This window comes from Mus caroli, unplaced genomic scaffold (assembly GCF_978045245.1).
Source record: "Mus caroli unplaced genomic scaffold, Mus_caroli_1 scaffold_10, whole genome shotgun sequence".
NCBI classification, from domain to species: domain Eukaryota; kingdom Metazoa; phylum Chordata; class Mammalia; order Rodentia; family Muridae; genus Mus; species Mus caroli.
The window spans coordinates 53808674-53835456 of record NW_028227265.1 but is presented as its reverse complement, the minus strand read 5'-3'; the positions used below and the strand labels follow the sequence as shown (position 1 = coordinate 53835456).

The following is a 26783-nucleotide window of genomic DNA, read 5'->3' as shown; positions in this document are numbered from 1 at the left end:
AAAATTGGTCATAGTAGGTCATCCTCTCAGGTCCATTACGTGGCTAGCTCTGTGTAGTTTTCTAGGGTTACAGTGCCAAGCATACTTTCACTCTCGGTAGATTTGTCTTGAGCCCATTAGAGAGCTGTTGCTGACTACCAATATATAAGTACCACCATTGAACCTTTAGGGACATCTGATGACTCTTGTAGTTCATAAGCATCAGACATGAGTAGAACTACTGATTCTTCCCCTAACAGCTTAAAGGACATCTTTTGGTATTATGAAAGCTAGTTCTTGGGGAAAAAGCTTCAAGGTCAGTCATAGCTCAAACTCTCTCAATTCTATATCCAAACTGCATGGTATCTTTAGTAACAGGACCTTCCATTCGAGTTCTGAGAGGCAACTGATTGATGAGTTTCTTGGAGTTCTCTGACCAACAGCTTGGTGTGAGGATTTTTTAGCCTGGTACTGGGATTTTTTTTAACATAATCTATGGCTTTTGGAGGCAAGTATTTTCACCCCAGGTGCTGTAATTTCATTTTTAGCTATACATACACTCATATTCTTATATGTATTACATGCTATTTTTAGAAAAATATAAAATAAAGATTTCCTATTTTTTCAATCATCTTTTTCAAAAGTCCCTTCTTCTTCCCTTTCCTCTTTTATATTATCCTTCATCACCCTTCCCAATTAAAGCTCTATACTGTTTTAGTTTCTTAGAAGTCATTGAGTTTTAGAACTCTGACTTATTAACCAAAACCTGAAATTACAAATGGGAAGAAACACCCAAGGCCATAAATAGAGACTTTTTCTGTGCAATGCACATAATATTTTGATTTCCATTTCTTGATGTACTTTAGAATGCAAGTTTACTTGACAAGGGCTCCTTTGCCATACATATGATATTTGTACCAATTGAGATGTGCACACATTCAGTAATTTCTGAGAGCTTGTTTTTTCATGTATATGGAAATAGGACCTCCAGTAGAGATCAGCTATAAAAATCTTACGTGACACTACCTTAAAGATCTTTGAGACAATTCATTGTCTACTTCAAGTGTTTGAAGGAAAAGAATCTTGGTATATCTCTCTCTATATAGATATAGATACACACACACACATATATATATAATCTGTTTTTTTTCTGTATTTTTTCTGTTAAAAGGTTAGGCTAGGGATACTAATTCTTTCTTTCTTACCAGTTTTTAAAACTTTATATTGATTCAATGTTTTACCAGAATAATCTGATTTTACTGCATAATGGCAATTAAAATCTTCATTTATGTTATAGAATGTATAGTGAAATGCTGTATATTGTGTATTTTAATTTTTGTGTAACTTTGGCAATCACTGCTCTAATATGAGCACAATATTGACAAATCTCTTTAAATTTTTGTCAGGACTATATGAGGAATGTTTTTTGTTAAAGTAATTCAGATGCAGGTCAATCCATGTTTTGATTATAATGCTCAACACTAAAATTGTTAAATAGTTTTTAGTTTTTATCTTTCACAATAAATATGTAAGACATATGAAATGTATAAAAATTAAAAAATCCAATATTCTCTCTCTCTCTCTCTCTCTCTCTCTTACAGATGGTCAAGGAAAATATTCTGAAGTAATCAAAAAGTCCAATGCTATTGAACTATTATTTACACTCTATCCTCCTCAAGGTGCCAGAGTGAACGTTAGCACAAGACTAAAGTCCACGTGGCTGAGACCCTTGGTGGATGGGGAAGAAGGCTATAAGTACATAGGTAAGACACTTGCTTTATTTCTGATGAAAAGGAAGAAATGCTATCTCCTTCTTTATTGCTCTCACCACCACCTAGATGATGGAGGGTTATACATGTACACTGTGCCACATCCCTTTTAGTTCCTAGGCTTTGTGTCTACACAGGGTTATTTTGTGCTTTTGTGCTCTCACTAGTGTTGTAGAATCCCACTGTGCTAAACTGTCTCTGGATGGTGAACATTTTAGCTGTTTTGACTTTGGATGAATCATATAAATCCTCTATATACATCCACATACAGTGCTATTCATAGACATAGACATACGTTTCTCTTGGTCATAGAGTTCCAGTGACGATCTTACCATTGCATGCATCCTACCGGTAGAGATGAAAATTACTGTTTTTCCATGGCTATTTTACCAATTACTGTGATCAGTGTTTCCATGTTTAGCAAGTCCAACAAACATTTATTTACTAGTATCCCTTTATACTTCTAATTCACATTTTCAAAGTAACTCATCATATTTGGAGCCTTTTTCATTTGCAATTTTAATTTTTCTGTGGTGATGTCTGTTCCAGTATCCTGGCCATTTTTGCATTGTTTGGAATACTGTCAAGCTGTAAGCTCTGTAGATATTTTTGGACAAAAGCCTGCATTGCGTACATGCTTAAATTCATGTTTCATCTCTTAAATAGCATCGTTTGAAAATATTTTATTTGGACCATTGCATTTCTTTATGACTTATATTTTTTCTGTCATTTTTAGGAAATACTGTCTGGACTTATGGTTATAAAGGTGTTCTTTATAAAAATTTCAGCTTAAGGGTTTATATATTAGTATATGTTAGCTTTGATTAAATTTTTGTAAGTTCAAACTATAAATTAAACTTTTAAATTGCATTTTATCTCTAAATTTTCCAACAATATTTACTGAAAAAAACGTTTTGTGAATTAACTTTGCATTTGGTCCAAGTCAAATAAATAAAGTGTGTAGCTGGCAAACATGAATGAAGTATGTTTGGTACCACTAGTTACAAAGGATTCAACATTAGAACTGTAGTGAACCAATACTACTTATCTATTGGGAAGGAAAAAAAAACCCTTTGATATTAAACCTACCAGAGTGATGTGTGGTAAAGGTATGGAATATACACTGTTGGTGAAAATTCAAGAAGGTTTAATTACCTTGGAAATATTTTCAAACTTTACTATAATGTTATTACCTATGTTCTGCCACTAAATTCAGGCAACTTCTCTAGGTGAGTGCTGAAGATAAAGGAAATAAATTTTTACATGTACCTTAAAAATAAAGTGAAATTAAGCAGTAGTTTCTTTGTGTTTAGACATTATAATTACATCATTTTACCTTCCTTTTCCTCTCTTCAAACCCTCCTATGTAGCCCCCTTTATCTCTTTCAAATTAATGCCTTTTTCTTTAATTGTTTTTATATAGATATGTGAAATAAGATAATATAAAACCTTCTATGTATGGATGTATATACCAGCATCATTCATAATTTGTAAAATCTGGAAACAACATAAATGGACTTCAATTGGTGAATGGACAAACAGCATTGCATGTGGTATATAATGATACTCAGAAATAATTAGGAATAAACTGTTGCTAAGTGGAATGATGTGGAGGAATATCCAGAACACCCTGATAAACAAGGAAGCCAGATACAGGGGCAAGGTGTTGTATGGCGCCATTAAAGTGACAGTTTGGAAATGGAAAAACAATGCAACAAAAAGCAGGGCTGTGACTTGTGGAGCTGAATATTTGTGACTGAATTCAAGTGAGAAGAAGCTGCACAAGGGGCTTCTCAGAGGCATGGGCCAGTTCTGCATTTGTTAAGCATGTGTATAGGAGTCATACAACTACAAATGAGTCAAATTCCAAAAAATTATACACTAAACCTAGAAAATTGTGCTATAGACATATATAGCATATAGAAAAAAATAGAGTCTATAGAGGGGTTTTTGAATATCCCACAGTTCTGTTAAAGGCATACTTCAGTTCTTGGTCTTTAGGGACTTTTACAGCAGTCTGAAATGGGGAGTTAATTCCCAATCCTAAATCGCTAAGAGTAGAAGTCAGAATCCCAAGTGTTAGCAGGGATTGCAATCACTTGAAATCCAGCATTCTCCTCAGGCAGAATTGAATTACCAAACAGACTTCACAAAAAACTTGCCATTCTCTAAAAATGTTAACCCCACACTGCCCTCTTCAGCAAAAACAGACACTGCTATTTACCTAACAGGAGAGGCTCAAATGACCAACTACAGGTAGATAGAAGAAATATGTTGTGATATATAGATGTAGAATATTTAAAAATATAAAAGAAAACAAAACCCTTAACTCTAGTGCGATACATGACAATATAGATAAATGACATAATTCTGCTGAGTGAAAAAGCCAGATAAAGGGGACTAGATATTGCATCAATCTGGTGGTACTAAATTTGAATTAGGGGATGAAGGAGACTTAGACTTCTTTGTCTTTTTTTATTAATTGGATATTTTCTTAATTACATTTCAAATGTTTTCCCCTTTCCAGGTCTCCCCATCAGAAACCCCCTAATCAAGCTCCCCTCCTTCTGCCCCTATGGGGGCACTCTCCCACTCACTCACCCATCCCAGCCTTCCCTTCTTGGCATTCCCCTACACTGGGGCATCAAGCCTTCACAGGACCAAGGGCTTCTCTTCCCATTGATGTCTGACAAGGCCATCCTCTGTTACATATGCGGCTGGAGCCATGGGTTCTTCCACGTGCACTCTTTGGTTGGTGGTTTAGTCCCTGGGGACTCTGGGGCTACTGGTTGGTTCATATTGTTGTTCCTCCTATGGGGCTGCAAAGCCCCTCAGCTCCTTCAGTCCCTTCTCCAACTCCTCCGTCGGGAACCCCCACACCCAGTCCAATGGTTGGCTGAGAGCATCCAACTCTGTATTTGTCAGGCTCTGGCAGAGCCTCTCAGAGACAGCCATATCAGGTTCCTGTCAGCAAGCACTTCACTGTATCCACAATAGCATCAGGGTTCAGTGGCTCTATATGGAATGGATCCCCAGGTTGGGAAGTCTCTGGAGACTTCTTAGGAGAGCAGGTTAGCAGTGGGAAATAAAGATAATGGATGAATCAGGTAAGGGTGGTGGGAATACTTAAGGTTTTGATTGTGTAATTTTTCATGGGTAAACTAAAAAATCCATCACATTGAACATTCTAAATACAAGCAATTATTGGTTAATGTCTACACCTCAGTAAAATTATAAAAGAAAATATGAAGATATATTTAAAGAATGAAAATATTAATCTTTTATTTTGGGAATATATTTAAGAGATGTCTATCCTTGCAAGTGTTAAAGCTTGCATATTAAATGTTGTATACTAAGTTAAGTGTGAGTATGACTGTTGTGGCTCAGTAATAGACCTCTATCTCTCTCTCTCTCTCTCTTTCCCCAGCAGAGCACTCTGTGTGAGCCATAATTTCAGACTGGTATCTAGAAACACATATTAATGTGGTCAATTCAGTGATATTCTAGAGGAAAAAGAGGGGAAGAAATAATTTTACAAAGATGAGAAGCATTTAGTTTGAAGGAATATAGTTCTGTAAATTAATCAATACTATGGATCCTATTTATTTTGTCTTTGTAATCTTCCATCTAATATCACTCAAACTTGATTTGTTTTAGGTTAAACATTTGATTTTACTGTGTAGAGCCAGCTTAACTTATATTTCGTCACAATAAACAAACAGGAAATACGACAGCAGCTTATGCCCTATGTTGAGTACTCTTTCATTAAGTTTGTAGGCTGATTTTTCCCTCCACCATTTTGGAAAAATGACCAGAGTCTTGCATCATTTTGAATTATAGTTGTTATTAAATTGACCAACAAGAGAAATGAAGCATTTCCCTTAAAAAAGATCAGTGTATTTCAGAAATTCTTCCTGAATCTGAGTAGTTCCTTAACTATAAATACTTGAGCAGAGATAGAATTGGGAATTTATGTTGTGCTCCCATATTAATGGTCTACATTGTGAGCTCTCGTGTTTATTGATTTCACTCTGTAGGTTCACTGATGTGCCATTACCAGGAGTGAGGAACAGTTAACATATGTCTGAGAGCTGTCTAAAAGCCTTGGGTCGCTAACAGATTAGTCAGGCCTATTCCTTCCCTGAAGAGTTCCCTTTCCATCTGTATTTTTAACACCAAATTTCATAACTTAAAAGTGGTTAAATACAATGACTGCTGAATATATTTGCCATAATTATAATTTGCTTAATTTGCACAAATAATTTCTTCTAATGGTAATTTTATAATCTTAGACTATGTAGAAAAGAGTCTTCAATTTTTAAAGGATATATATCTTACTAAACATATTTAGAAGCACTCTTTGGGGAGTCTAGTTTTTTAAATATCATCTGGTTATTTTTCCTTATAAGCCATCTGTTCTTCAGCTACCTGACCCTCTGGCTAAGCTCATGCTCACATTTGCTCCAGCTCCTGCTCTCTCACACACACCCACACAGGCAGGCAAAACTTCTTGTCCTAAATTATGTTTGTTGTGTGTGTCTTTGGTTAGCTTTAATATGGAAGGTATAGATTATATGAAAGACTTCACTAGCCTATAATTCATAAAGTTTTAATGGAAGTTGCCTTAAAGTATCTCAAAGCAATGACCATTAAAATGAAATCATTACCTTATGATTATAAAGTTTCTTTCTAATTAGTTCAGACCATAGAAAATGAACATAAATCTTAAGGACTACTTCTTGCAAATTTGTCATTTACAATATTTCACATAATGAATTCTACATAACGTTATACCATATAGGCTATTTAAATTATATGATCATCAACAAAATCTTATTTCTTGACCTAATCACTCTTTTGTGACCCATTTTAGTATGTATTAGGGACAAGTGAGGGGCAGGAAGGGGCAATGGACTATGGATATGGATCAAAATGCATTGCATACATGTACAAAGTTCTCTAAGAAATGACAAAATATACCCCAAACAAAATTTACAACGTATCTTTGTATAGTATTCACCTTGTTTCAGTGTCTTTAGGTAAATTTTGATACTTATTAAACAGATAGGAGTTTATTCCATTTTTAAAGATAGTCATCCCTTGACAGTCAAGTTTGGTATTTGGTGATCTATTCTCAGAGCTCTCATTTAACTCCATAAGTACCCAAACTTTAAGTATTCATAAAGTCGAGCCTTGCATAGGCCATTAAGACTCTTGTAAAATATTTCATTTCAAATAACCTCAGAAACCCCACTCCCAGTCCTCAATGTGTTTTGGGTTTTCTTTCAAGTGCTTTTCATATTTTCTCATGTCTTACATGTTTAGAATAAGAATCTAAACATGATGTCTAAGATGTCTTAAACTGAGTTTAAACTAAGATATGATTATTAACGGAGTCCTCATTTATTTTAAAGTAATTTTAGGTTCTACTAGTTTACTTTATAATTTTGGACCATGCACATGATTCTAAATGCACATCTCAACACTTAACTTGGATTTCTATCTTTGATTTTATAATTTTGTAAAATTTCTATGTGACAATATAATTTCTATACATTTTATTTTATCTTTTAATTTTGATATCCTGATCTGTTCTGCTTTTAGACAGTCTCTCAAAATATCTACATGTATTACTCTTGTTAAAACTAAGATGAGTTTTAAGAACATTCTTTGAAGTGATCTAAAAATTATTATTAAATTTTTAAATGTTGATCTTAAAAGACAAATATGTATAAAATAAGCTGTTTATTTCTGTTTAAGTATAAAAAATTACCTATTAAAATTTAGAAACAAGCCGAGCGTGGTGGCACATGCCTTTAATCCCAGTACTTGGGAGGCAGAGGCAGGCAGATTTCTGAGTTCGAGGCCAGCCTGGTCTACAGAGTGAGTCCCAGGACAGCCAGGGCTACACAGAGAAACCCTGTCTTGAAAAAACTAATAAATAAATAAATAAATAAATAAATAAATAAATAAATAAATAAAAAACATAAAAAATTTAGAAACATTTAAATATATGGTTTGTTGAATGTCATGCTGAGCCTATATAATGTCTACTTGATTGGAGGTGAATAATAGTCATTGTAAAATATATTTTAGACTAAGTTGGACTTAAAATGTTGTTTGTGTATCCACCATCTTATCTTCTTTATCGAGCATATCCTTCCCACAGGCTTCTCTGCCTTGTTTTTAGCTTTTTGATTTACTATGTTAATAGTAAGGTGTGGATACAGTTGCAGATGAGGAAAGTGTGTGTTTGCACCCAGCTGTGCACTTGGTGTCTTCCCAGACAGCCCAGCGTTGAGCATGGTGGAAGCAGTCTCCGCTGCCCCCAGCTAACATGTCCACATGTGCTCAAGTTTTAAAAATTTCTTTAGAATAATTAATTCTTTTCCTCACTTAGTGAAATGTATTCTGTGTGAGATAAATATATTCTTTCCCCCACTTTTTTTTTTAACCTTGGGTGTTAATGATAAAATCAGAGGTTATCTTCTACCCTCATCAAATCAAACTAAACAGGTGGTATTACACAAAGAAGAACACCAGGCTTTATCAGGTTTATATGGTAAAGGAAGTATGAGTCACAGAGGACTGATTTGTCTTTCACGACTTCACCGTTCAACTTTTAAAATGGAAATTGAAGGATGTTTTATTGCAAATTCTCTATCCTTAATAACTATGAACTGTCTGATATGTGGTTGTCAATGAAGTTTGAAAAACCACTTTATCTCAGTCGCCACTTTAGTCCAAAGCACTGTCAATGATTTTGCACATGTGGGCTGAGCCGCAGTCCTATTATTGATCCAAGGTCAGATAGAATGTGTCTTTATAAATAGAAATGACTTCACAAGAAACTTGGATCAACATCCAGAAATTATTAAAATGATGCCCAGCTTTCAATATCCAACACGAAAACACAAAGTTGGATTCATTGTCCACTTAGTAAGAGAAAGTTATTCTTATGATGCACAGTGTCTCTGAGAAATCTGCATTGGACATTCTATTTGGTTTGGAAAAAGAACCCATGAGAAATTCCCAAGTATTCATGATTTGGTGAGGTCCTCTCATATTGTGTGGAGAATGGGCTGTTACTAAAAGTCTACAGTAGAAACAACAGTCTATCAGTCCTGAAGCTAAAACCTAAACCTTGTTCTGGCTTCTGCTTTGCTCTCTCCTGGATAAATTGCTCTGAGTTAAACATAGTTGCCCATTTGTGAGACAACTCTAGCATCCCTGTTGAAGATGGACTGAGTTCTGCCTATAGGCTATTAGACAATACAGTGTATAGTCAGTCTGTATGTCCCCCAGTCCTCTGAACTGAAAGCTTCAGTGCATGCATGGTTGTGACCTCATGAGACCCGACACTGCAGCCACTTCCTAGGAACCATGTGAGGTATATGTATATTTAATGTTCAACTTTAGGGCAGTTTTCTGTGAGACAGACAGTAGTAGTATGGTGAAAGTCAGTGAATGGATCATTGATAAATGGTAAGATGAATTTTAAACTAGTTCTGGTGTTGTTTGACTGTAGCAATCAAGATTGTTTAAAAGACTTTAAAAATAGCTTCTGGCTTGTGACCAGAGTTGCATATGTATGTGAGAATTTGTTTTATGAAATTTGCTTTTGTTTTTGTTTTTGTACTCCTGCATGACTATACACATAATTTCATATGTATGAAACTATATCTATAGTAAAGATACACTTATGATTTATAGTGTATATATATCAATAATCTATAATAAAATAAAATATAAAATAGATTTCATGTATATGAAAATTATTTATAAATTCCATACTTTCAATATCCATGAAAATTATATGTAGGTAGTATTGGTATTAGTACCTGTAACTAATCAAATGTGGCATGTGACAATATGAATTTTCATTGTGTAAATGCTAACATGGTAATGTCCTAGAATATCCGATTAGATGCTGACATTCTGAAGCAATCTATAAGATGCAGCATAAATGTGGCAGCTACGGGTGCAGAGTGTCAGAGGTGCTGTACAGTTTGATCATATACTCTGTAGAGCATTGCTTTGGAAGTTTCTAATTTTCAAAGGAATGAACAATTCTTAACAGAGATCTCAGTAAGAGAGTGTATAGATTTTGTTGTTTGTCTGATATTGTTCTTGTGTCATGAATACTTAGTATCTATTAGAAAAATATCAAATAAATCATTTTGTCTGTGTGGAAGGAAATTGAGGTCTATGCCTAAATGCTTATTCACAGGGTTTTCTCACAGAGGATGGAGTAGAACATTTGAAATTTATTTAAGATAAAGATGTTTCTTGTCTTAAAATGAAATATTTTTCTATTAAAGGAACATTTTACCCTAGGTCCCTATTCCATAAAGACATTTGAGACACTCAATTATTATGATCACAAATACAACATATTCAGCACTTAAATCATCAGCCATGCAGCTCTAATCCTTTGATCATATTAAAACTTATACCAGTGGCTCATCAAGTATGGATGGACCAACTGGCTCCTCTGGACCTTCACCCTGCAGATCTGATATCACTCAGTTTCATAGCTGATCCTTCATAATCTCTCACTCTCACTCTCACTCTCACTCTCACTCTCACTCTCAAGTCTATTTCTTTCTCTCCTCTTTCCATCATCCCTCTCTGACTTTTTTATTGTTTTTGTACCTTTTGAGAGTGTTTGCTACCTCAGTTAATATGAGGATAATAATGATAAAGTTAACTCTTATCACTTCCTAAGCGTGCATGATTCAGGGCTGTGTGTTTTAAGTACTTTTTTTTTCATTTCATCGTTATTATGTACATAATAGAACTCATTTTAATGAAGATGATACCATACCACATTAAAGCTAAATTGCTTTAGATCATGTAGTTACTGGGTATGAAAGATGATTTTGATTAAGATATTTAACTTTAGATCAAGTTTTAACACTTCAAATAGCAAAATTTATTTTAGTTGAAATGTTCTTAAATTACCAAGAAAATATTACATTATGATGCATTTACATATGTAGAATTTAGTGAAGTGGCTATGCGTAGTTGTGGACACCTGAATCTTTGTCTCAGGAGACAGAGGCAGAAGATAGATGTCAGTGTCAGCCTGAACTGCATAGCAAGATCCTGTCTTGAGTTGAGACTATATATTGCTTATGGGATGCTAGCTTGTGAAAGGATCTGCTTCAGTCTCTAGCTATACAAATAGTGGGTGATGTGGTATAATGATTTATCTTAGCACAATATATGAAGTATTGATCTAATAGGTTAAGCATTATTTCACAAGCATTTTCTATTCAAGTAATTTTGATTTCTTTTCCTAAATTCCCTCTAAGATCACTCTACTACATGGCTATAATATAAATGTAATATCAAAACAGAATAAAGAAATTTTGCATAAGTTTTAAGATAGAAAAATATGACTAGGAGGTCAATTCTGTATTATAGGCGCGTCTCTTGATTTTTTGACTTCACTTCTTCAGAATTTTTATATAGCTACATAATATTGAAGCCTTGAAAAGGTAATTGCATGTTATTTTGCCCAGTTCTCTAGTTACACCTATAGAGAGCTACTTAAAAGATATTAGGACTGTATTTTAATTAAGGATCTCAAGGTGCAGAGGCTATGTGGCTTGTATAAGATAATGTCTTTATTTGAAACTGAGCCAATGCCTCAAAGTCATCTATATTAGGTAGGCCCATTACTCTTACCCCATAGATCCGCAAACATCTTGCTTTTCATGCAAAGTGATTTATCTGGTCAAAGTTCATGTAGCATTTGCTTATGGATGAGCTTTGGGTTTATTTTTTGTTTTGATAAAAGATAAATGAGAGTGGATATTTTTGTCCTTTGTATATTCTCTGAAGCAAATTTGCAAGAATTTTCTTCTTCTGTCGTGGGAAGTAGAGTTGGGGCAAAGACTGTGGGCTGCAGCATTTGACCACTGCGAAATCTCTCACTGTGGGCACACTGGACTTCAACTTGGGAAATCTCTCAATGCATATTATTTTTGCCCCTCAAAATTTGCTGCACATGCCTATTTTAGTTTCATTTTTTTCCACTTTCCAACTATTCATGTTACAAGAAGAAAATAGTATTTTGGAATCTCATGTGAAGCAAAACCTGATTCTTATTACATGTAAGCTTTAAGTAGAAATAATTTCATGTTGCTAGAAGAGAGTGCTTATTCCCCCTTCCCTAAGACTGCAGCATAATAAAGTAAAAATGTTTTCACAATACTTTGGAATTTTTGTAATTGTCCTCTGCATTGTTTGACTGTCAGTTAAATTAGAACATTTGATAATTGCAGGGAGCTGATAAGACTTTCTATTACAGGGATGTCATTATGTTAATCTCAGTTCAAATATAGTTTGCCTGAATCCTGTTTTGATTATATAATATTAGAATAAATTAACCTATTAAGTGAGCTTACCTGGAGGGCATAGAATATTTTAAATGTGTTTAAAATTAACAGTAATTTAAACAAGTTGGTAAATCTTTTGTTAAAACTATAGCTGTCTTTTCTTCTTAAAAACTTTAAAATGTAAAGTATAGATATTTAAATATCTACACCCACATTTTTAGTTGTAAAATTCACACAATAAATAAGGATTATTTAGATCTTATTGTTTGCTTATCATGTAAAGATAGTAATGAATTTTTAAGAATGTAGGGTCTCCCAGGTTTAATTTTCTATGCAAACACCTGGATAATGGAATTTTTAAATAAATCAACTGGCAGCTGCTTCTACAAACACAATTTTTATTTGAAAGTGTAAGCTTGCTTTATTTCTTTGTGTGTAAAAATAATAAGTGACTTTAAACAACTGTAACTCTATTCCCTTATATGAATGGGAAAGGCTCATTGACCATCTCATGATATGTTTTGATACATTCACATCACTGCTACGTACTCTCTATTTTTAAAGATGTGGTCTGCATTTTATTTCTAGAATATGCTTGACAGGTATCTATGAAACATAACTGTTCAATCTCAATGTAAATTAGATGGAAGTTTAAAATCTTTTATCACCTAATATGTATTCTAAAAATATCAAGAAGTATGTAAATAGACTGTGGCTGGTGTTTCAGGAACCTATAAGCCATTTAGAGACATGAGAGATTCAAAAAAGGTCAACAAGATAGTATATAATTTTTTCTACCTATGGATAAATTGACTTCCAGGACCCCTGACCTAAAACAAATGTAAAATGTGCAATATTCTGGCATAATCAAACTGTTCTTCATTATTTTTCATATTATCTTACATCTTACAATCAGTCTAATAGGTGTCTACTCAAATTTTAAGGCAGAAGGAAAAGTATGGAGGATATGAAGGAAGGAAAATTTTACAGCCGACACTGGCATGTCAGATGCATGGTCATATGCGTACTCAGAGACCAAGCTAGTTAAGTTCACCATTTGAAAACTCATTACATAGTTTACAGCCTACAAGTTTAGCAATAGCTCAGTCATTTTACATGTAGAACAATCGTTCCTTCTGTATGCTCACCGCTATGAAGAAGGTGCAAATTATAGCCTCAGTTCCTGGTTTTAGCAAAGAGTAACTGCAGTTATTCAGCATCAAACACAATCATCATCCGTAGACCCCTTCCATAGATACTATATTTTGGTGGAAAATTATAACTCACAGGTACCACTAGGAAGTTCAGTGATAAATGACTTAACTGACTTTGCTTAGGTGGTCTTACTTAAATTGTAGAAACCCACTGTATAAGGTGACTCAACTTAAAATGACCAGTATATGGTTGCTTGTGTGGATGATAATTTCTGGGTATATAAAATAGGCATTATATGTTTATTATTGAGTTTTGGTTATGATGAATTTTGAGTTTTGGAAGAGGAGATAAGTTAGTTTTAAGGGCTAACATCAATATATAATTTTGTGATGTTTACCAATTTTCTTAAGAGAAAAATTAATAATTACTCCTTCCAAGTGCTCTGAGTTAAAAAGAATAAGAAAGAAAATCTACTCATTTGCTCAACAAATATTTATTGAATATTACAGATCAGCAAAAAAGTAGCCACCTAGAGACAGCTATTCAAAGTCCTTTTTTTGTGTTTTCTTGTGCTTTTCTTTTTATACATAATTATCATCAGATGTAGATTTTAAAATCAGTTTTTCTGATTACAAAATAATACATGGTCATTGTGAAAAAAATCTAAAGGTTCAAAATACAAGTAAGTAAAATAAAAAAGTATTTCAATATCTACTTTATAGAAATCTTGTTGTCTTTGTGTATTTTGTTATACAATGGACTCATTCATCACACATGCACAAAGATACACACATGCATACATATTTAACATGTCTAACTATACTGCTTGCTATCATAATTGATCTAGGAACATTTATATCTAGATGTACAATGTTGATGAAACAGTAAACAGATGCTGTGTTCCTTAAAAAGACTTAACAGTGTCTCCTGATTGAATGGTTGAGACCTTTGGTTATTTAGTGTGACTCTAATGAATTCAGAATAGTATCACTCACAAACTTTTCTCAGGAAAATGGCTAAACTCTCTCTATATACTCTCTTGCTTTTGTTCAAGGAAAACATTTCAGTAATCCTCAGCAGTGTCTCCAGCTATACAAATATTTTGGCCATTTAAGGAAGCTCTAAAAGATAAGACCCATCTTTAGGTTTCTATTTCTTCTGTATCCATATGCCATATGTGAAAATAAAAGTAAATCTGAAAATCAGGAATGATTTCATAGCATTTGTTGCTTGACCCTGAACTGAAAAACATGGGACAGTTTAGTAGAAGAACAAGCCATGAGAGAGGGAACAGTAAAATAAATAGTTTCCTACATAGAATGGGGAACTCTTGAACACATACTTTTAACATTAATTTTCAGACTTGAATGTAGTGCATCTTACTTACCAATATGTGGTGCTCCAATCAAAATTTTCTATGCTTCTAATTTAGTCATATTAGATGATCATTAAATCCCAATTGAGCAAAAGGAGATGACAGCTATAAATAATTTGGGAGGGACAAGTCTCAGAACAGCCAGTCCACTGTCATATAAGCCATAGGTCTGACTGACACAGTCAAGGCCATATGCCAGTGAGAGAGCACACAGATCTCCACCAAGTGCCTTCTAGGAAGAGTCAGTAGTACCTTAGGAATCACCAGGTTGGCAAAATATGTATTTAAAATTGTGATTGGAGGGACATAGCACAAGAATTTTTTTTTAAGATTAAGAACAGAGCAGAAGACCCTAGAAAGGGGCAAATTCAGGTCAGGCTATGCAAATTTTTTGACAAGCAGTTATCCAGTGGGGTCCTTCAGTGTGGGCTGAATTTAAAAAACATACATACAAGGTTTCCATACTTGAGTTTCATTTTGATTAGTCTCTCCATCTGCTAAGTATATCTAAAACTTGAAAATTATGTAAGTCCTCACATAGCCTTAAAAGTCTGTTCCTTTACTAAACCAAAAAGAATATGAAAATCTTGGGTCACTCTCCCCTCCCCTGCCAGTCTGTATAAATTCTTCAGCTATATTATATGCATATTTTATTATAGTGGTTTTCAGTACAATAGGTTAGGAATGCACACACACACACACAAACACACACACACACACACACACACACACACACACACACATGTTTTCTATACATGCATGAGTACATGAATTAAGATACCCAGAGTCCATTGCCAGGATATGGTCACACCTGTGCTATGGGAGTGGAGGTAGGATGGTAGCTTGATTTTGTTGGCCAGCTAGTCAAGCTAAAATTGAAAAACTCTTGATTCACTGAAGGACCATGTCTCAAGTGCATCAAGTGTACAGTGGCAGAGCAAGGTACTGCTATGGCCTCTGCACATGCATATGCAGATATATGTTCCTGCATGCATAGTGGCACACCTGCATACTGTACACTCACACACACACACACACACACACACACACACACACACACACACACACCACACACACACGCATGCATATACACACCACACACATACACACAAGTGCACATACAACCACACAAATTCAAAGCATGAAGGAAAGATATCCTTGCAGTCTTTATTTTCACTTTATATACTTATATATGCCAGAATGGTATACACTATTAATATTTTATCTAAAATATTTAAATTATTAGTTATAATGTTTATTTGTTTTTTGACAATTTTATAATATGCATACAATGTATTTTGATCTTATTCACTAACCATTTGCCCCTCCAACTCCTCCCATATCTTGCCTCATCATGCCTTCCTAGTTTGATGTACTTTTTCTTGTTTTTTTTATAGCCCACTTAACCTAATTATTACTGCCTTATGTCCATTGGTGTGTCCTGGAACCCACTTTGTAGACCAGGCTGGCCTAGAACTCAGAAATACACCTGCCTCTGCCTCCTGAGTGCTGGGATTAAAGGCGTGCACCACCACCACCAGCATGTAGTTTTGAGAATTTTCTATATGCATTTATGTATGCAATGATCACATTTCCCCCAGTACCCCCTTCCAACACTGTCCGTATCCCCTATAACATGTCCCTCCCAACTCCATTATTTTCTCTTGATCATTCATTAAGTCCAACTCGTGCTGCCCTTGTATGCCTAAGTATGGCACCATCCAACAGAACATGGGAAACCTACCCACTGGCTTCCTTTCTATTTTCCTGTTTGTGGTGAAAATTTATGAATAGATATAAGGTGACCATTGCTGATTGGATGGAAACTTGAGAAAATATTCTGCCAATTTTAAATCTCATAAACTAAAAATCACAGTAACAAACTAATGTTCCATCATATATTTCTGCTGTTTTACTATAAATATTTAAATTAATTTTTGATGGACTCCTAAAAGTATAAGTACAATATCTGAAGTGATCATATGATTAATACTGACACAAATAATTGCACAGTAGAAAATTGATTCTACTGTTAAGAATTAAGTCTGGCATAAGATTCCACACCGAATTTCCAGCAGATTTTTTTTTGTTTTCATGTATAGTGGTATTATCAATTACATAAAGTCATGAACAGGTAGCTGTGGTTTAACTTTCTTCACCCCAAAGACTACAATGTAATTTTTAAAGGTAATCTTGAAACTCAAGTTGTTCGTTTGTCCTATGCATGCATGAGTTATAAATGCCATAAAGATGTGGCACAGTGGCATTCTAAGTAGCATATATATTTCTTTCACATATGACTAACATCTTAGAAATCATGCAAACTAAAGACATTTTCAACTAGACAAATTCTGCAAAGCATCAGTGCAAAAATAAGAGTTCTAAAAGAGAATACATACAGTCTGCACCCACCAAAAGCACAGTCATTGACTGACTTGTCATTAGGCCCTCCTCCTGACTGACTGACTTGTCATTAGGCCCTCCTCCTGATACTCCACTCATCTATGAGCTCATCATTAGACTGATCTATACATCAAATTAGCACATCAATGATTCAGTCTCCTTTTAGTGGTGCCATCAGCTGGGCATTAAGACTTCAACACATGAGACTTTGGGGGGACACTATATGTTTCAATCGTAAAGCAACAAATTCCCCTCATGAAATAGAAGGCAGAGGATTTTTCTCCCTTGCTCCATAAATCTGGACTTCTCATTCTCCCCTGTGCTTCTTCTTGTCCTGAGTCCATAACTCTGTTTCATTAAACTTAGACACTCCTGATCATCCTATAAATGTGAAAGTGTTGGGGACTCTTGATGTCGATTGTCAGTTTTCATGTATGGGGATTAATGACAAAAGTAGTAGTTATGTAATAGAACAGTGTGTATGAAATATAGAAAATTCTCAGAACTTGTAGAAAATGAAACAGGAAAGATAAATGCAATGTATTCCATCTTGTCCTAGGGCCTGATGGACACAGGTCGAATGTAGATCATCACATCCACAAACAATTTTCTTTTTTCCTTTTTTTTTTTGTTTTTGTTTTTGTTTGTTTGTTTTTGTGAGACAGGGTTTCTCTGTGTAGCCCTGGCTGTCCTGGAGCTTTCTCTGTAGACTAGGCTGGCCTCGAACTCAGAAATTTGCCTGCCTCTGCCTCCCAAGTGCTGGGATTAAAGGCGTGTGCCACCATGCCTGGCCACAATTTTCTACTGTGCAATCATTTGTATCAGTATCAATCATATGATCACTTCCGACACTGTGCTCATACTTTTAGGTATATGATTGTGTATGCTTCCCCAGCCTGTGGTCCTTTCCTAAAGCAGCTCTTTCATTAGAGAAAGAGAGAGACTGAAGCGAATATGCCCTGAATCAGGGGCTGAAATTCAGGCTTCTTATTTACTATATAATTGAAAAGCTGTCATGGTGAAAGTCAATCCGTTCCTTCTGAACTCATTTGGGGTATCAGTTTGGGCCAAAATTGTCCTTCATGAAGAATATCCGGTAGAATTGATTGGCTACTTTGGTGATGTTCAGAGTGCAGTGGAAATTTATATCTCTCAGAAGTTGCATGAAATAAAGAGAACATTAAATTTAATAAACTGCTTTTTATCCCCCTCTTAGGAAAGCTCCCATTTTAAGTTAGGAGTGGATAAGGTTAGACAGGGGTTCACATATGAGACAAATCAAAAAGAATTAGTTTTAATGGTATTTGTCATCTTAAATAAATACACATATTTCAAACCACTGGCTCTCTAACAAGAGATTGCATTGATATGAGGCCTAGACACATTTTTATAACGTGCCCAGAGGAGAGTTCTTTGTTATGGCTTCAATGAACACTCATTAATTTTGTAACTGAAGGAGGGGGTTGCTAGCAGGTTTGCACCTATCTGCAGATGTATGAAATGTTTAGTCATTTTTAGGGAAAAAAATTCTCACATGTCAACATTTCAAGGATTTTAACAAAACTCCTCAGCTTCTGGAAGGAAAATTAATGTTTAATAATCATGAGAATCAAAATTCTCCATTGGTTAATGAAATTGATTTAAAATTACAGCTATGCAAATATGTATTTTTAGTTTTAGGTATGACTTGAAAACGTAGAGGACTAAGTACTTGTACACTCACCTATTGGCCATGCAAGGAGGGCCCTTAAATTCACTGGATGTGCTGTATTTTCGCTTCCATTTGCACCTCTCCCTTCCTTAACATGATCTGAAGGAAAACATGCAGAGGACACAGGGAATGCAGTATGGTAATGATGTCAGCAAGGAGCAGAGGACCTTAGAGATGCCACGAACCCACGTTATTCCTGCTTAGCCTTAGTTAGCCCTGCTCTGCTCCATACTGCAAGGTTAGCCCTGCTCCTACCCGTCTCTAGCAGGCATCCTCCTACAGCCACTTGATATTTCTCTTTGGATTTGTCTCTTAAATGAAACACCAATTGATTTCAACATTCCTTCATCTTTAGATCTCTTCTAAATAGACACCGCCTAAAAGAATCGTTTCTAGAGTTGCCAGAAAGGTGAACCGAAGTGTAAAATAAAATCTTACATCCATTTAGTTTTATCTTTGGTCTTGTATTTTGAAATTTGTGCTTTAATGTGTTTCTATAATTTGCCTGTATGTTCATCTACCTGTGGGGAGATATATGTACGCAGGGGATTCATGGTAATAGAGATGCACAGCAAACATGGTAAAGAGGGATGGTTTGAGGGACAGCATTCAAGCTGTTTTATGGAGGGACCCAGACATGTGCTCCTGATTCACAAAGTGTCCTGTTTCTATCACATACCCGAGTCTTTGCCACTCCAAATTTTATCACGTTGGCTGGCCTTTGTATCAGGACATTTATATTTTTCTTCATCAATGCTCTGCTTGCCCTTCTGAATGGAAACTCCTTCACAAACAGGAACCGAATATAATAGCCCCGTAGTATGAAGCATTATAATTGCTTCAGTAACAGGCTTCTACTCTTGCAATTCTTTTTCAGACATTTCAACATACTTCGTACAGTACATTATACTTCAGATGCATGAGTGGCTCCCTTCCACACTACACAGTCATCTATAGAAAGTAGGAGCTATTTCTTTTTAATCTTGCATCTTCAGTACCTCACACACTGGTAGTGCATCACAGGTGTTTGCTACATAGTTTTGATAAGTGAATAAAACCCTAGGCAGGTACACATTACACTAACATAAGTGACTATGTGAGTTTGATCTGAGTACATGGATTCAAAAGAAGTATTAGAACATGAATGTAAAAATGTTTGTGGGGAGATGCCTGGATATTTACTAGTTGACTTTTCCGTGGTCAGAACAGTTTTAAAGATATCATATTCTAATACTTTAGTTGGAAAAACCATTATTGGCCTTATTTTTAACTTTTGAAGACTTTCTTAGACTCCAATTGATCTGAGCTCTTATTTATTTTTCTTCAGAGCTCAGCCATAGATGTGCACTCTAGAGCCGCTTTCATGATTTCTGTAAGATTTATGGCAGGGCACTCAAGAATCTTAGCTATCCATGAACTCAGTAAATTAATTTTATATTAAGGTATATAAATATACCTATAAAATATGATGGTAGTGTTTGATAAGATAGTGAGTGCCCTTCTTTCTCTGGGGTTAAATTCCATGATAATTTATCTCTGGGGGATAAATTCTAGGGGATAGATTCCTGAAGTTGCAGGCAGTGTGAAAGTGTTTATACAAGCACTACAGGACCATCATAGGCTCATAACCACGCAAGCTTCTCATTGACCAAGGAGCAGGAAGCATATACAGCATGGATTCCCAGACAAAAGATAACTCACAACCTAGTTTGAACTTTTAAACAGTGTTTTATCATACTACTTAGAACTGCACAGAATTTAAAGGTTACAGATTATTTATTTCTGGAATTTTCCATTCTCTTTGGACAGTGACTGACAATGAGAGAGGGAAGCAATGGGAAGGAAAGTTCTGAGTAGTAGTAGAGTCATTTCACTAGATAGTTGAGAGCTTCAGTTCTGGGGTGGAGCAACAGAGCAACCTGGACTCAGCACGAGCTCTGGGCCTGATGGTCAGATGTCTTACACATATTCTTTGCTTTCTTTAGCATCATGGCTTTTGAAACCTTTAAAATAAAAATATCTATAAAGGAAACTTGTTTTTCCTAATGTACAATGTCTTAGAACCATAGCATAGGAACTGGTTAAAACACATGGAACAGTTGACAGATGAGACATCACATGCCTTCAGTCTTAGCTACTTGAATGCTAAAACAGCGCCTAGGAGTTCCAGGCCAACTCTGATAGCATAGTGAGATCCTACTTTACAAAGGGAATGGAGCAGGGTCAGGGACAGGGGGAAAGTAGGAGATGTTACCTATATACTTGATTTTATTTCATACTATGTACTACAATTTTAAATAAAATTTTCATTGCAAAATAATCTAAAAATGTCTTACTCTTTCATGTTCCTCATATGTACTTTAAATGTTAGACTTTCTTTTGAATTCCACTGACTATCAGTGTGAAAAGAAGCATATATATCTAGTTGCCAAGGACGTGCCAGCTTGACCCATGCAGAGGGCTTGTCTCTTTAAAATTTTGTTTTGGGTCAGAGATGCTGTAGCCAAACTATGTCCAATCATCATATTTCAGAGTTTTTTAAATATTGAAGTTGTATGATCACATATAAAATAAAGAATTTTAAGTAGATATAAATATTTTTTAGCTTATAAAGAATTTGTCTTTATGGCATTATTTTTCAAACAAAAATTATTTTTGTCCTATTTGTTCTCCAATTCTTCCCCCATTTCCCCCCTCTCTTGGGCCTCCTCATCCCCAGCAAATTTCTTCCCATTTTCTTGTCACATGACTTCTTGTGCCTCACCTGCTCCTCTTGCTTCCCCTGGTTCTTTGCTGTGCTTTCTAATAAAACTGATCAGGTAAGCATAGTCACAAAAACTGAGTCAATGGGGTTACAAGATACCTTTTCTTCCTTCACATTCTCCAGGTAGAATATCTGATTTTTTGTTCTCATGTTTTCAAAATAGAATTGATTCTTTCAACCTTTTTTCAAACTGCCAAATAAATATCCATCCCTACGTATAAGTTAATCAACATGAAAATCGCCTAAAAGGGCTCAACACAGTGAAACTTGAAAAATAATTTAGGTGCTTTTTGTACTGACAGATTTTTAACATTTATCCATGACTAGAGTATTTGTAAAAATACAAACATATTTTGAACTATTAAACAATTACGTTTTCTCCAACAAAACTGTAATGAAGACAAGTCTGTATTTTGTTTTAAAATACTCTAAAATATTAATCATTTAAAGTGACATTTAAAAACATATTGCAGGAAAAACTGCTACTAAAGAATATTGAAAGTGGAATATTTAGAATACATAAATTTTATAAATTTAGTGGGATATTGCAATAGAAGTTCTACTCTGTAATTGGTGGTACTAATAAACTTCAGTTTCTTTGACAGAAGTGTTATTGTAAACAGGATGCCTGTATCCTTGGCAACAGGGAGGCCTACTTTGAGCATTTGGAAACATACTAAGATAATTAATTACATTTTACTGTTTTTCCCTCTACAGAATTTAGAGCAACAAAATTGAGACCTTTGCTCATTTGCTTATTAAGTGTATTTTACAAAGTTCTGATATAAAAATTAAAATCTATTAGGTGAAAAAATATGCCCTTGTTAAAGATTGGAAAAGAGGTCATTAGGTTACATAAGCTACTGGCCAGATGTAAGACAGTTTCCTTAAGACAATCCAGTTAAAGCCATAACATTTTGTCTGCATTAGAAATTATTAGATAAAGATAGAAGTCTGACTTTTCACTAATTTTAACCTAAACGTCATTGACAATAGCTCTCCTTAAGGTAAAGTTCCATGAGCAATTTGCCTACTAAAAAAGAAAATGACAGAGTGATTGCCATTGTTAAAATCTTTGGTCCTGGATTACAGTACCAAAAATTACAAATTTTCTTTTACAAACCAGTGGATCTATCTCACAGAATAAAAGTATCAAATGTAAAGAAAACATTAAATGAAATGTATGTACATATATAACATACATAGGAATAATATGTGAATATGTAGATATATTTTTGTTTTACAAAACAAGGTCCTGCCGTGAATATTTAAGTAATAATAGTTAAAATTGCGACTTAAAGGGACAACTGGGTGCAAAGGGAAGCAGTGTGGTACCCCTTAATCTCCTGGAGCTATCCCCACTGGAGGTCCTGCATTCCACAGGAGGAGCTGTGAGAAGGGCCACAGCAACTCAGAGCTGACAGCTTGACCACTGCCCCTCTCTCCTGTCTGCCATGGTTCACTGCAGCCCAGGGTCCATACTTCAGAGAGGCATGGAGGCTCTTAATAAAAAGGAGCAGGCTGCAGGAGGACAGGGAGCTTCAGCAAGCCGGCACTATAGGATTCAGACAGTCTCCAAGTCTTTCTGTACACTTTCTATCTTTTTACTATTGTTATGATGGGACTTGCAGTCTGCCCCCACAATGTTTTCTTGGTGAATTCAAATAGATCATTGATAAATACGATTTTTAAAATTTTCAAAAATTTCAGTTTTTTTAAAAATTAGGTTGCCCCTCGCAAAAATATAACAAAAGTCCATGACTTTTTCCTTGCAAAATGCCAGAATGAGAATTGCCCGGCCATTTGCCACATCCTATGCCTCAGCGTAGAGCGTCAGAGTCAGAATGTCTGACTGGAGACCACACTGCCTTGGGGCTGGATTTCTGGGCAGTGGTCTGATGGGACTGAAGGAGTCTGGCTCTCACCAGCTTTTTCAGTCCCTCATTCCCACACAGCTCCTCTAACTCTCCAACAGTTAGTTATAAGCCCCTTCCAAACCCCACTTTTGATTTTGAAAATCGTCTTGGTAAATGCATTTATAGGAGCATTCCAAGAGTGGCCTGGGCCTCTGTCCGTGTGTGGATCCAGCCTGGTTCACACAGTGATGTTGGACAGTGTTTCTGACATTCATTGTCGGGTCCTGGAAAGTGGTTGGCTATTAAACGATCACATCTCATTTAGAAATTAGAAGTAACCGTGGAAATGTTTCTAAGATTGTATTGTATATTCACTGTTAAACTTCTAAGTTGAAGCAAGGCACAGCTTTCCTTGAACAGCTTAAAAGTCAAACTTCTAGTCCTCGCTGGTTTTCTTTCATTTAGCATGAGGAATATTCACGAAGGGGCATTTTTCTCTTAAAGAACAATGCATATGTTAATTTATCAATCTATTATCTGAAAAATGTGATATTTAGATATAGAAAACCCTCAGAGATTTATTTTAATAACTTAACAGTCAGTGTGCACAGCCACATGCAGGACAGGAGCACACCCAGGAAAATACCCAGCAGTGTTTAGAACCTAGTGGGACCTTAGCTTGAACAGTTCCTTCGGGGATAGGAATACCCTTCTTGAAGCTTACTGTTTCAAAGCACAAGGGTTTAGTTACTGTCATGCCTTTCCTTAGAACTGTTTATCCCGAGAGGCTCTGTTGTTCCTTTAGGTACAGGTGGCACTGGAGAACAGCTTCCAGGCATTTTAGATAGTATTTGTTAGTTTGTCACTGGTGACAGTGGTGTCCAGTATTCTAAGTTCTTCAATTACCCTGGCAAGTCTCACTCTTTTAGGTAATGATATTTCTAGAGGCAGACATTGATTTTCTTTCTATTACATACCTCTGTGGCAGGGACACTGTGTGGTGTGAGTGAGAAAATACTCTGAGTGGGGTGAGTGTCCGTTCATGAAGAACAATATGATTCTTAAATATTGAATGGCTTCAGAGTCTCCATGGCCATGGACAGCAGGCTTGTGGCATTTCAGTGGAATGCTGATACCAGGATAGAGGGGAGGAAAAGGAAGGAGATGCTCTGTAGACATTTATTAGACTGGATAAGTTTTCCAAGTTCTTGACTATATAATGGTTTGCATCCCACAGTCACCATGTGTAGCTGCTTCAGGAATATAGTTAAAATAGTCACTTTGAGCATTCTTTGGGTCCTTCCACATTTGATTTTTTATTTACTACTTTGGTCTTTGAAAGTTTGCAATTGTTTATTTCTTTTTCAATTATTGAAAATAGATTTTCTCACATAGTATATCCTGAGTACACTTTATGCTTAACAGTTTACTTATTTCCATTGCTAATCTCTCACAGATTTTAAAATAGATAGCATATGCATAAGAGCATTTTTAAGTGACTATAAAGTGGGGGCCTGGGAATTTCCTCTCTGACTAACTCACTCTTCAAGAGACATGTCAGGCACCGTATGGAGAACTGTCTGGGACATGTAAGCTCATTATAAGGGTTCTTTTAACATCTTCTTTATGTATATTTGTGTATGTGTGTGTGCCTGCATGAATTTGTGTGTTTCATGTGTGTGAAAGTGCTCACAGAGGCCAGTGGCTGACACCCTGGAACTGGCATTTTAGGCAGTTGTGAGCTGCCATTAGGGTGTGGAGAACTGAATTCTATAAGAGAGTATGAAGCGCTCGACCTCTGAGCCTACCTACAGGTGACAAAATAGGATTTTGGGCTGTTTAGAAATGTTTCTTCTTCCTGTTTTCTATTTTCTTATGTTTTTTTCTTTCTCTTCTGGAAATTCAGATTTTGTAGATAGGAGACCCAACATGAACATAGTAATCCTTTTTATTCTATGGCATACCTTTTCATTCCAAGGTGGAATGTCTTTACATATTTCTTGAATAGCTACTTTTCCATAATGGGAAACTACCAAATAATTTTAATTTCTATACTGTCCAAATAATTTTTGCTGCATAAAATATGAACCAAATATACTCAGTCCTCAATTAAACATTTTTCTTTGCTTTCTTAAACAAAGTGCATTTAGTTATTAACTACTTCATACATATTTTCCCAAATGTTTTTTGGAAAGCCCTGTATTTAGACACACTTTTCTGTGTTTCCTTATGCCTGGAGACTACATTACTTTTGTTTCTCTTATTTACTTCTCTGTGCCAGCTTATAGTATAGCCGTTTTTATTTCTCCATATCTGACTTGATGTTTCCTCTGGCTTGTACCAGGCCCTTTTTATTTTGTGCCTCCTTACATATACTTCTTACCTGCTTTTCTTCTGTGTTTGTATGTGGGACTTTTCACAACCACTATTACCTCCTGAGTTCTCCCATGTTTTAGTAAAACTTACTCTACCTTACCTTTCAACTCCTCTGGCATTTTTCTATTTAATAAACAGCAACCAACAAAAATATATTTTTTTAACTTTATAGTTTCTTTTCCAAAAAATATTTTAAAAATATCTATGTGGTTATTTCTTAGTCCATTTACATGCTCAGAGTCTGGAGACATCTCAGTAGATGCATGCTTTGATAAAGGGTATTATTACCAGTGGCTGTGTGTGTGTGTGTCTGATGATTAGATTAAAAGATGTGGTGGTTTGTGTGCCTCAGGATGGTCTCACTGGGGTTGAGTCACTCTTGCTCTGACTTGGAATCAAGTGTTTCAGAGACCATGAGTCTCCCACTGCTTTAGAACTGAGGTCGTTTAGGGAAGACAATCAGGTCTTTCGTTCCCTCTCCCTTTTTATCTTTCTTTCCATTTTCCTTGACTAGGTGTCTAGCAAATGTTAGCTACTTAGTAAATGTCTTCAATAATTGAATTAAATACTCATTTGCATGTTTGCTCATACTCAGAACTTCTCCCTTTGTCAGCACCATTTATTTCCTTACTACAGCTTTAATTCTACCTTAATGTTATGGATATTTAAAATTGAAAACTTGAAAATGTTTAATTGATTTTCTCTAATGCCTTATCCATGACATCAAATACCCAATCAATATTCTACCTCTCATTGAATTTACACAGGTGAATGGTGTCTTATGCACAGAGTTATCTCTGCCTCATCAAGTGAAAAGATCTGTGCTGAAATTGACGACAAATTAGCAATTCATTTTCCAGAGTGAAAAATTGGACTAAACTTTGAAGAAAAAAATTCTATTTGCTGAGTCTGAAAATTATTCTGCCAGTTCAGACCCGTGGCAAATTGTTATTATTCTCAAATTTCTCATCTTTATAATAGATAGTTGAAGATTATTTTATTTAAAACATCATAAATGGTGTAACTCCAATGATCTTATCTAGACTTTA

At 35.4% G+C, this 26783-nt stretch overlaps 1 protein-coding gene across 1 annotated transcript in view; it reads left to right on the top strand.

The window, feature by feature from the left end:
- Positions 1 to 26783, top strand: part of Iqcm (IQ motif containing M) — a 513003-nt gene that overhangs the window by 430741 nt on the left and 55479 nt on the right. The window contains exon 13 of the mRNA XM_021170291.2: positions 1581 to 1742. Within this exon, the coding sequence (XP_021025950.1) occupies positions 1581 to 1742 (162 nt within the window). The remainder of the gene's footprint in view (positions 1 to 1580; positions 1743 to 26783) is intronic.